Genomic DNA, 12,469 nt, shown 5'->3' on the forward strand with positions numbered 1-12,469 from the left:
TTTATATATTATCTCACTGTACTGTCTGTACAATGTCTGTAAAACGCTTCGTACATTGGAGGCGATATACAAACATATACATACTGCACATTTTAAAGATACAGCATATTGTAATTTGTTTGGAAAATAAAGTAACCACCTAGTATGTCAACTGAAGACGTGAATAATTATATGTTGCTAACCAGGTCTACCGAGAATTGAGAATGAGAAATATTTATGGCAAAGATGTGTTAAGCATGATGAAATATGTCACGGGTCAGTGGTAACATGCAATAATGTTGGACACAGCATTTTTCACAGTGTGTTGAGAACAACAGTTGGAAAGTCAATCACACATGCAAATTAATTAAGAAGGAATTTTGACTTCTGTGCACTTATCGAAACCAATGTGTATGCAAAACAAGGGAGCTCGGCGAAGCTGTGAGAATAAGACATGATGCAATGAAGAATTTCACTCACCTGGAAAAGGTAAGAGTTGGAGAGCGCACGTTGGTAGGAGCCGCAAAACTGAACCAAATCTCCTTAATAGTAAGCTTCATGCTGCTGGAGTCTGGAGGTGGAGGCATTAATGGGAGGTCTTTTTTCAAGTCATCAGATTCAACACCTTCATCCTTCAAGGTAAAAAAAACACAACAGTAAATGAACTGCACCGTTGTCATATCCAACTAAAGAAAGTAGCAGCTTTACACGTCTACTGTATGTTGCGGTTTTATATAACGCACACAGAGCCATATTAACGTTCACCGTAGGGGAGCTATGTAGAACCTAAAAATAAGGGCCTTGATAAACATTGGTCCTTGGTGTCAGCCATAAAACATGATTTTTTTTAAATTAAAACTAGATCTGCAACAACAGTGTTAGAAGTGATTTTAGTGATTTACCCTTTGAGTGCCGCAAGACGTAGTCCCTACAGCATGGGGTCGGGCACTCGAGGGGACCCATGAAGTAATGGCTACGTCATACCCAAAAACTGCTCTTTAAGAAGAAAAAAAGAAGCTTTGATCGTGTGCCCATGGAGTGCAGGACACGAGTTGCAGTGAAGGGAAATTGAAGACGACGACTCTTCTGTTCCCGGGTTAAGGTCATGGTAAAGGTCCGCGCTGTGCCAGAGTGGCTATGGCACTTAAGTGTTGCAGTCCAATCGGCACGCAAAGATGTAAAGGTTATCCAAATTAGAGGTACAGTAGGAGCTTTGCTTCCAAAAGTATAGATTTAGTGAGAAGAAGAAGCTGATCAAGCAACCTCTAACTGCTCCACAACAATATGAGCCAACTTTGCAGATACCAATAATGAATCATTGCCACCTGAGGAACAATACGGAGAACACGCAGCACAAAGAGTAAGTATAGGTAAGGAGAACAGACATGGCGTAGAGAAGTGATTCCCATCAGGAATTTGTGAGTTGTCTCCAGGGGGTTTGACACCCAAAAATATTTAATAGCCGATCCCAGGCAGTATGGTGGATTCCTGAGTCCGTGTGAGGACTGCGCACTTTGAAAAGTCCAAAACTGCACCTTAGTGGGAGCAGGAGCTTCCAAAAATCATAGGAGCAGCTTCCAAATCCGCTCCCTGCAATGCTCTGCACCCACAGCACGAAAGCATTGTGGGGTGTGACTATGGAAGCTCCAGCAGTAATTGACAGCCATACCACCATTAAGTGTGTGTTCCCTGCCACACGCTCAGGACACTATACTGCCTGGTATTGGTCAAACAGTTTTGTTAGCAATAATTTTGTTAGCAATAATCTGATGAGTAGGCAATAAGATTTATAAATCAGGGATTCGCAGAACAAATATTTTCTAGCAGGGGTGCACAATGTAAAAAAAGTTTGGGAACCATTGGCCCAGAGCAGGGGTGCGCGGCGCTTAGAGGCCCCGTGCTCTTCCTCACAACAATTAAATGAAATGTCGGGGGAGCGCGCAAGGCCTCTGTATACTCTCTTACCTGCTCTTTGATTTAGTTATCTGTTTATCTTCTAAACAGATAAGTAGTTAAGTATTTAACTACAGTATATAAGGCTGGTGATATGGTAAAGGCCATCGTGCACGCGCCAATTATAGTTGCCTGTGTTCCTATGAGTGCATGCGCACACAGCAGAGCGCGATGACACGGCCGCATAATGAAAAGACAAAAAAAGTTGTTTTTTCAAGCGTGGCCGCGTGACGTTAGTGTCACGTGAAGTGTTTCAGCCAATGAGGGCAAACCAGCTTCGGGACACTTCAGCAATGCCTCCCCATCGCTTCCCCAACCACCAATCCCAGAGGCTGCAGGAGTGTGCCAAGCTGTGCGCACGCACGCCGGCTCTATAATACAGACCTAATTTGACATATTGGATGTAGCGCTGAGGCTTTTTGTCTTTTGTTCTATACTTGGTCACAATCCTTGGGCAGTCCTTTGATACATGATGTGGTGGGTTTGGGTTCTCAGCTTACAGGGGCTGTGTGTGTTTGTACATTTCTATTGGTAAACAATTTGGAGGTTTGTGACCCCTCACCCCTGGTTTCAAGCTCACCTATTCCACCTTTTAAATGGTAGTTCTTGTTACGCACCTGGGAATGACCATTCTATTAAGACAGCTCTCCCTCCATTAGGCCCGTTCTATAGTGCCGGGCGCGGAATTTTAGTTGGCTGACGTTAGTCAGCCTTTCTATAATGGCGCCACGCGCGCACGACAAGGAGAGTAGAACCGTCCGACAGGGGGAAAGAAGAAGAAAAAAGAAAGACATTGCGCCGCTACCGCCGCTGAAAATGTAAGTGTATGAGTGTATGAGAGTGTATGTGAGTGTGTGTATGTACAACGTATAAAAAAAATTAAAAAAATTATTTCAGGTTTTATTTCTTTATTTATTTCAACGCACGCGCGCACACGCCTTCGCACAGGCAGGCGCGCGCACGGCCGCACACACTATATAACAGCCCTTAGAGAGGTTATGAGAGCTTTCTGCAGGTGCAGCAGTTAGGACTTACATACCGTGACGTGGCTGTGTAGCTTAAAGTACTTTGGCCATAGAATTCAACTATATGACCCTATATGACCCTCACTTATGAGACGATAATAATCAGTATTTAACTATATAATTTGTCATGTTGAATGTAGCACTGGGGATTTTTGTCTTGTGTTCTATACATGCGGTCACAATCCTAGTCGCACAAATTCACGTCCTACTGACACACTCTTCCTTTAAAGAGCCCTGAAACATTTTGGAGCATGTACTGAACCCTATTTGCTTCTCCAATCACCAACAAAGTACCCACTACTGTGTGCTATTAATGTTTGTAGGTGAACTGTAGGTTTTTATCTAAAAATAATCAGAGTGGTGCACTTTAAACTGCAAACTAAACAGTCCCCTATCCTTTCCCCCACTAGGGGGTTATTTTACCAATACTACTAGGTACTAGAGTGGTGGATGGTTACCGAGGACGCATCAGACGAACTTGCATATGTATGATCATAGCACTCAAATTGTATCAGAGCTACATATTTGTCGTTGTATTTTTTTAACCCCCTATATTTTAACGTTCTATGTTTGACAATTAAAATATATTTTAAAACAACTCACTAATCTGCCAGTGCAGTAGGGAGAGTGCTGCATACTAGGTTTATTTTCTTGTTTAGGATGCACTTTAAATTAACCTGTCTGTTACCACTATAACTGAACAGATTTTCTTTAAGGAGAAGACGCTCTGCAGGGTGCAAAGTGCAGAGACTACATTTCTAAGCTGTATGACACCGTGGGCAATATTTTCTAGAAGGTGTCTTGTAGAGTAGCATCACTTGGTAAACACTGCCCCATTTATTTGAATGGGATGTAAAATGATTTATGGCTTATCACCATTTAGTAAATTGGAGACTCAGCATTTAGAATCATTAATAAGCTTAAAAATGGAGAATAGTTAAAAATTTGCATTCTAAAGATTTTAAGAGAATGCCACTTCATAAGGACCATATTAAACATTGTATCCCCTTACCTGCTCATCTGACACAGAGTTTCCATTTACATCTGAAGGAGGACTGACTCCATCACATGGGATATGGTCATCAGACACATCAGTACTGTAGCCACTACCCGTTGGGGAGTCAGAAGATTCATTGGATTTAGGTAACCCTTTCCGTTCAGTGGTGTTAGATTTGCCCATAATGCCAAAAGCATTGTGCAAGATAGCACCAGACTGTCTCCCACCTGTATAGAAAATATTAAATACATATATATTTTAACCTTGTTAGTTATTGAAGGATCTCAAATCATTCATAGTGTATTAGTCAACACTGCATATACTGGTCGTGTTATGTGAACACAAATTACAGTATGAGCCCCTTAAGTCAGTCGCTGGCCCCTTCAGCACAGAAGGGGTATCTGTACTGGTAGATTCTAGCATGTGAAACATGTCATGTTGTTACATTACCTTTAATGGTCAGATTTTCAATTCCACATTCAAACATGATCCACCCCCATTTTTCTTGGCTTGGACCAATTCGTGTTACATCAGGAACTGGAGGCTGCTCCGTTTCATCCATAAATGTAAAATCATCCAATTCTTCCAGAGTGAAAAGGACTTTTGATTTCTCAAAGGGAATAGTGGTAATTGCACAGGTTCCTACATCTGATCAAAGGGAGAAGTAAAAAGAGAAACATTCATGGGCTTCTGTCACAGTTATCTCTAAGGTAGCAGATGCAATAAACAAGTGCGTGTATGTGTGCGTGTATGTGTGCGTGTTTGTTTATATATATATATATATATATGTGTGTGTGTGTGTGTGTGTGTGTGTGTGTATGTATGTATGTCTTTATTTGTATAGCGCCATAAAATGTACATAGCGCTTCACAGTAGTAATACATGTCATATAAATAACAAATATAAATAACAGATCATGGGAATAAGTGCTTCAGACATACTGTAAAAGTAACATTAAGGAAGGAGTCCCTGCTCCGAGGAGCTTACAATCTAATTGGTAGGTAGGGAGAACGTACAGAGACAGTAGGAGGGAATACTAGTAAGTGCGTCTGCAGGGGGCCAAGCTTTGTGTCATGTGTCCATGATTATCCAGTGCTACTCATATAGTTTGTGTATATATATATATATATATATATATATATATATGTTTGTGTGTATATATGTGTGTGTGTGTATATGTGTGCGCGCACCCCCTCTCCCAATGACTCAGTGTCAAATGACGTCGCGGGTTATGTGACGTTACATGACCCCGTGGTGCCGCATTGCCATGGCATAACTGTCCTCTAGGTGCTGGAATAGGGCAGCTATGGGACCTTTCCAGCGCACAGGGAGTTAATCTCCATAGAAAAAACAGCAGCAGCTGCAACTTAATTGAACAGGCTGAACTCCTGACTGCTGATTGAGTTTTAAAAGTGAGGAAGTGATTATACAGAGAGAGACTAACTGCTGTTCCTCAGAGAAGTGGGGGGACAGAGATAGAAAGTGCTCCCCAGCTAAGAGAGGCTGGCACAGATCCCTAGACTAGCTGGACACAGAGTCTTCTGGGACTGCCTGGGTCATTAATCCCAGAAAGAAGAAGGCAGGACGAGAGACCATGCTCAACTGGGGATGTCCTGTCCTTGGCATTGGACTTAGAGGAGAGATTCTCTGAGCTCACGTGGGGCCGATCTCCCCTATGAAGGAAGGACGCAAGACCGTGCTGAAGCGGGGACGTCTGCTCCAAACCCTGGACTAACAGATAAGCAAAACCCTGTATTGTTGTGTGCAGAGACTGTGTACGTTGTTGCATATGCCAGGGCATGTTTTGGGGTGGGAACCATCTTAGCTGGCCATCCAGTTAGTTAGGGCTAGAGCTACCGTGTAGTTAGTTTTCCCTGAAGGGAATAGGTGTTATTTTTATGTTTTGTTTTGACTTAAAGGGACGGTGGGCTTGTTGATGTATGATTTAATCCCTGTGAATAAACCCCATATAGAGAAATGCTACGTTTCCTGCCTTAAATTGGGACTAAAAGAGACTACACATATACATATACACATACATACATACACTTTTTCAATGCGTCTGTTACCTTAGAGATAACTATGATAGAAGTCCATACATATGATCGATAGATATACTATAGGATTTAACAATTTTAATGGAGGCTTGGTTTTAAATGCATCCTTTGATAACCATTTTAAAGCTCTGAAACTCAGGAGAGCACAGCACGACACAGATAATGGGTAAACATTCAATATCCATTTGGGAGTTTTACCATGGGAGAGTTTGTAACAATGACAACACTGCAGTGACTACTGCTGCGAGTCACTTGAAATATATTTTTTACATCGTGTCTCAATGTGCTCTTATATTTGTGTCAAAAGCAAAGTAATTTTGTTACATTACTTAAAGCCACAAGGATAAAAAAAATAAATCATGGTTCAAACTTTGGAGAGCCAAATGCATAAAAATGCCATAGTGCCATAGCTTTTCTCAACATCTATTGCATGAATTCTTAGCGCTTTGCACGGCTCCTTTTTCGACTCAAGTGCACCCCACTGCTCGAGTGCCGTGGGGGAAGTGAGGAGCTGGGGAACAGATACATGGCCCAAAATCATACAAGGTGTATTAACTGGGTCACCAGCATGCCAGCCTAGTTCTGTACTCCAATGCGAAGGTCACTAGAGATTCACATAGGCAGCATTAAGTAGAAATACCCACATTTTGTGCTCACATGATCGACAGTAACTGCTGCAAAACAGACAGGATTGTAGTCAACTGCGTATCATTCGGCAAACTGGTTAAGAATGTTATTTATTTACATATAAGAAATAGTGTGTGTGTGTGTGTGTGTGTGTGTGTGTGTGTGTGTGTGTGTGTGTGTGTGTGTGTGCATAAAGCCCCTCGTTTTACAGATTGCACTACTCACCGATAAAGACAAGGAGTTGCTAGCACAAATATTGCCACCCAATATCCGACAGGCAGTTAAAAAACAAATGTTTATTCCTGGAGTTCACTGATCAAAGATGGTCTTAAATACTCAGTCTGAAGAACTACCTTAACTTGAAATACAAAGATGCTATAAAAATGTGCTCAACAGCTGAGGCAAAAAGCTTATTTCTATTCCTATTAAGGACAAAAAATGCCAGCAGTGCATTTAAGGTAACTAAAGAGGATTTTTGCCAGGTCGCATTCTCTAAATGTTATGTTACAGTTTAGTCCTTGCATTAGAAAACACTTCATATAAATCTCACCGGATGTATCGAGACCTCTGAGCTGACCATGGACCCTGTGCACATTTAACTTGGCCGCTATTTCTTTTCCTTTCTCAGCACCGGCATTTGATCGCAAAGATCCTGAAGACTGTGGCTGCATCTTACTGGCATTAGCATATTTCTCAAAGTTTACTGATGGTCGACCAGTATCTGTATTGTTTGGAGTTTCTTCGACCACTCCCCTTCAAGAAAGAGAGAGGGAAATGGGCACATGCTTACAACGTGAAGGAAATTACTCACACTACACAGTACTGTAACATGAGTGATAGATCTTGTGCACTGACAACTTTTTCCTTACGGTACACCTGTCAATGTTTTACCTTCTCTTCCAAAATAGAATGGGATTGAAGATGAAATACTTCAATGCAGACCTCAAAGACAGGAGTCTAATGTCCAATGAGCTTATGCTTTCCAGTAGAGAAGAGAGGAGAACAGAAGCTCTAATTTTCTCACAAAAAAAGGTCCTTGGCCACACCAGATTTCTGACAACCACCAAATATTAAAATATATAACATTATGCAGAGAAAAAGCAATACTTATTTTGATACACACCAGGAGAAGTAAATGATCATTTACATTACGTGTTAATCAGTGATCATAGGAAAACTTAGCTTTTAAAAGTGATTACATTAAAATTATATGCAACAGATCGAATAAAATACAATTTGTGCCCTTTGAAATTAAGGCGCTGATAGTAAATGTTTAACTGTAATAAACATCTATATATTAGACAAGGATTTGGTTCAGTAGAAATATTTAGAACCCAATAACCTTTGTGTATTATAATTCAACCAGGAGGCTGCCCTGTGTTATAAAGTACCCTTTTCAACCTTAATACGTCTGCTATGTAGTACTTCAGTCTAGTTTAAATTCTTCTGACTGGCTGACCATGTACTTGGTACTGGTGAAGAGTTTTGGAATTTAGGGGAAAAGGTAACATGTAGTGAGCATACAGTAGAGATAGTATCCCTAGTTGATAATAAAATGCTCAGGAGGAGCGTTTGGAGTGATGCATGGAGCGGGGATGGAAATAGTGTTTACCTCAAAGGCACTCTCTCTCAGCCCATGTTATGGCAGTAATTAAACGTCATGTCCTGCCCAGCACTCGTTTCACTGGCATGCGGCTTCTTCCACCAAACATTACATACATATGTAAATTAGGTACAGTCGCCTGTAAGTTCATTTGTTATTCCTAAAACAACTGGGGTGGCCGGTGGTCACTGAGAAAAGATTTTATAATCACTGGCCTCAACTTTCAATTTGATTCCTGATTCGGTCTCCTTCCATATGCACACTGTCCAAATCTTATTGTTACAGTGCTTCCCGTGCATAGTGGCCAAATATGTCCTTTCTTCTACCATTCTACAACTAAAGCTAAGCCATGCCCTCACCCTGTCCCTTTCTAATACTGCAACCTTCTACTAACTGGCCTTTCTGCCTCACAGTTTCCACCCCACAGTCAACGTAAAACTTTTCTCCCTGACTCAACTCACTATTTTCAAGAAGTGTCTCTGATGCTTCCCTCCTGATATCACCGATATAGATTCCCATCAAATTCCCAACAACATACAAAATTATCCTCCATGCCTTCAAGGCTTTGCGCTCCCCAGCCTCTCTCTAGATCTCCGCTCCTCCCTTAACTTTCAGCCACGCTTCGGAAAGCTCACCTTTACCAAGCATTTCATTAACCACAAAACACAACCATGCCCACCCGTTAGACACGCACTTACTGTACTCATCCTCTTAACTATGCTCTATAAATCAATTCACTAAGCTCTTCAGGACAGGGACCCCCTTTTCCCAACGTTTACTTATATTTGATGCACTTAACCAAATGTTGTATTCCATTCCTTATAAATAGATCCTTATTATTTAGGAAGAGTCCTGCGGATAGTCAGTACCATGATACATATACTGTACAAAGAGATGAAAGTATTTATATAAATATCTATTGTACAAGGCTATGGAACAACCCGCTCCAAGCTGGCATTTGGGGACTTGCACGACTTGTAATTGCGTCACATACCAGACATACCAACTGCCCTAAGGCTCCCAAAAGTGCAAAGTAACCTTAAAAAATGTAAAGACTTTTGAGCTCTAGTTCTTACAAGTCCATAATTAGTCATATGCTCAGTTTTGACAGACATCTCATTAAAAAAAAATCTCTAGCCAACAATGAATGAAATGGTTTCTGAGATAGCACGGTTATGAGTAATATGGCAGATGACTAACATGACGTTTTACCTATTCATACGGACTTGCGTCGCAATTCTATCAAAGCAAAGGGCAATTAAGGAAACATGGGTCACACTTTTGTTTGCAGCCGTACCAGACGTCTCCTCAACTGATGCTTGTAACAAACATAGGTTCACCTAAAAATAAGACAAAAGGGTTAATTATTCCCACAATACAAAAATAAACACAGGACTGCAGATTCGTTCTTCCTTTGGAAATATAATTTAACATAGCCCAAAAAATAAAAAATAAATCACACTATTGCTAAGCAAGTCCCTCTTTTTAACGTTGTGTCCATCTCACAGCAGGAAAGCCTTCTCAACAGTATCAATGCATTTGCTCCTCCGTAAGGATTTAGAGCAGAACAGGGGGTATTCACAGGAAGGGGGTGGGGGAGAGAGAGGTTGACTCCTGAGGTCTCCACTTCTGAGTCACTCATTGAACTTTTTGAGCCCGTTTTAAAAATAAAATATCGAAAAAGCAAGTGGAAGTTGTCAGAAATACCAAATGTATTACTTTATAAAACACTGCAGGTTTGCTTTCAAACAACAAAATGTGTTTACCTATATGTTCATTTTATGGATGGTATAGAACTTGCAAGATACCAATACACATAACGTGTTGAAATAGCTTAAACAAAACCATTTATGGAAAACCTATATATTAAGTTACTCGAGTCAAGCAAGATATGACATTTTATTTCACAAGTGTTGCCTTTATTTTGGTAAACTTATACTGTCAGAGATTGAGAGCTTATCTGTTCAATGTTCTTTAAATGCTTGCAGACTGTCTAAAGACAAAGAAAACAGACACTGCACACATTCAAAAATGGAAAAAAAACCTAATTCTCTTTGGAAAGGAAAAATTTAATTAAAATTAAGCTAATTTCAAAAGGCACAGATTCAAATAAAAACTTGTGTAGACCAATAACTCAGAGCAGCTTTGTAATGCAATGATACAGCAAACCTTAAGTTCTAGCCTTGTACTCTGCATGTAACTCCTAACCTAATCAACTCAATACAAAGTCAATAACCCCAAAAATGTAAATGTACAAAGGTTTTTTTTTTTTTTTTTTAAAGATTCAAGAAAATGTTTAATATTTATTAATAGTGATGTCAGTAATTAATTATAGCTAGCACTGGAAGAAGTTTTGAAAATAACTAATCTAGTTGGATTACTAATATGAAAATGGAACATATTAAAGAAAAATATATGACCTTGGGTACTGTAACATTGGCTTGAAGACCCTTAATTTTCACATTATCCTGCTTGAGTGACGGCTTGTTCTGGGCCTGTCCTTGATTTGTGGTTCCTGTAGCAGGATTTTCTGGTTTGGATAATTTAGTATCCTGCTTCGAAGACATCTACGCCAGAAAAATAAAAGAAAGTATTTTGCTTTTCATCACCTAACAAGCCCATTATCCAGTATATATCCCACATACCATCTACACTTTATCAGTCACTAAAAGCTTCTCCAGGATTTATCTTCAATCAGCCACTCTGACGCACCAAGAAGCCAATGTATTATTTTCCTTATCATGGCTCCTTTGTAGCCTGCAATATCTTTCACAAGATCAGCATATAAATGATGCATTGCTTGTACACCAAGCTCAGAGCTCCCATTTCTCATACAAACAGAAAAAGGGTAAACTGGCTATAAATATTTCTAGATTTGCTCAATGAAAAGAAACTACACTATTTTTAGGAGACTAAATGCTACACAGTAATACATACAGTACTGAATCACACAAGGAGAATCCCATTTGAACACGATAATTTTAAAGAGGAGAACAAAAAAGGATTCATCCTTATCATCCATTATACAAATCTTATATTGTTGTTATTGTAGATAAAAGCAAAAAGGTAATTTATTTATTCAGATCGGGCTTGGTAATTATATACATGGCTCTATTGGTTCAATAAATATTCAATAAATACTCTTCTACTAGCATGCACTTATAAAAACGCCTTATGGGTATAAAGAGATTTCCAGAAAAATGCCATAAGGAAGAGAAGAGGGGGAAGGGGGGTAGGGAGGGGAAGATGGAGGGGGTGGGGGGAGGGGGGAGCACAGTTGGACAGTGGCCCACAAAAATCTATGTGCCCATTTATGGGCATGCCTGAAAAAAGATTGGCCACCCCTGCCATAAGGTATGTAACATGTACATGTGGTTATATATCCAGGGCTATTTTTGTTGGGGGGCTCAGGTTAACTGCCTTGGAGAACCTGTTTTTAAGAATCAAAAAAAAATCCTAGCAGCGGTTGTGAAATGATTAGGAATGGGGTTGGGATAATAACTGGAAGAAAAATGCTATCCCTGCCACATTATTTTTTATTTAAAGCTGAATTATTTGTTGAAGCATAGCTATACATTATTTTTTTGTTTTAGGTTCTAGCCCCTTTTTCCTACAAACACCACCACTTTATATACCCCAAACAATGTATCACACGCCCTTGGTCTTAGGTCATATTTACTATATATCTAAAGCTTTGCCCACAGCTAGCACTACATAAATGGAGAGATACATCAAGCAAGATCATTTGACATTTGATTTTCTAATGCAAGGCTGTATAACGACAGGAGTCATAACCTATAATGTAATACAGTGTATTCAGAAAGATAAAGGGCTTATAGTTTGAGATATAGGTATCAACAGCCCATAAGTGACCGTGTCTTACAGCGAACGAAAGGTCTTACATTTTCTGAGAAAGTGGTTTTGCTGTTCTGCACCGCTTCAGTTAACACCTTTGCATGCAAGTCATCCACAATTGCAGCTGGGTGACGAGTGCTGGTAAAATGCACCATGGCCTCTATATATCTATAGGAAGACAAACATTTAGAAATATTCTGAGAATACATTTTAATCCACGAAAAAAAATATGAAAAACTCTATAACATTTATAAAAGAATAGTACCAGCATTCCTGCTGCTCCTACATAAAGCAACGTAAACTGGGAAATAATGTGCGCTATAAAACCTTAAACCAGTGGTTCCCAATCTGTGCGCCGTGGCGCCCTGGTGCG

General features: G+C 40.0%; 1 protein-coding gene across 14 annotated transcripts in view; it reads right to left on the reverse strand.

The window, feature by feature from the left end:
* The window catches only part of BLTP1 (bridge-like lipid transfer protein family member 1), a 214,038-nt gene that overhangs the window by 77,875 nt on the left and 123,694 nt on the right, over positions 1-12,469 (reverse strand). For all 14 annotated transcript variants that reach the window (XM_075615910.1, XM_075615968.1, XM_075615957.1 and 11 more), the window contains exons 31-37: positions 12,144-12,264; positions 10,662-10,808; positions 9,454-9,581; positions 7,189-7,391; positions 4,405-4,602; positions 3,970-4,181; positions 460-611 (exon numbers count right to left, since the gene is read on the reverse strand). In XM_075615910.1, coding sequence (XP_075472025.1) covers positions 460-611; positions 3,970-4,181; positions 4,405-4,602; positions 7,189-7,391; positions 9,454-9,581; positions 10,662-10,808; positions 12,144-12,264 — 1,161 coding nt within the window. The remainder of the gene's footprint in view (positions 1-459; positions 612-3,969; positions 4,182-4,404; positions 4,603-7,188; positions 7,392-9,453; positions 9,582-10,661; positions 10,809-12,143; positions 12,265-12,469) is intronic.

This window comes from Ascaphus truei, chromosome 1, assembly GCF_040206685.1.
Source record: "Ascaphus truei isolate aAscTru1 chromosome 1, aAscTru1.hap1, whole genome shotgun sequence".
Taxonomy (NCBI): Eukaryota; Metazoa; Chordata; class Amphibia; order Anura; family Ascaphidae; genus Ascaphus; species Ascaphus truei.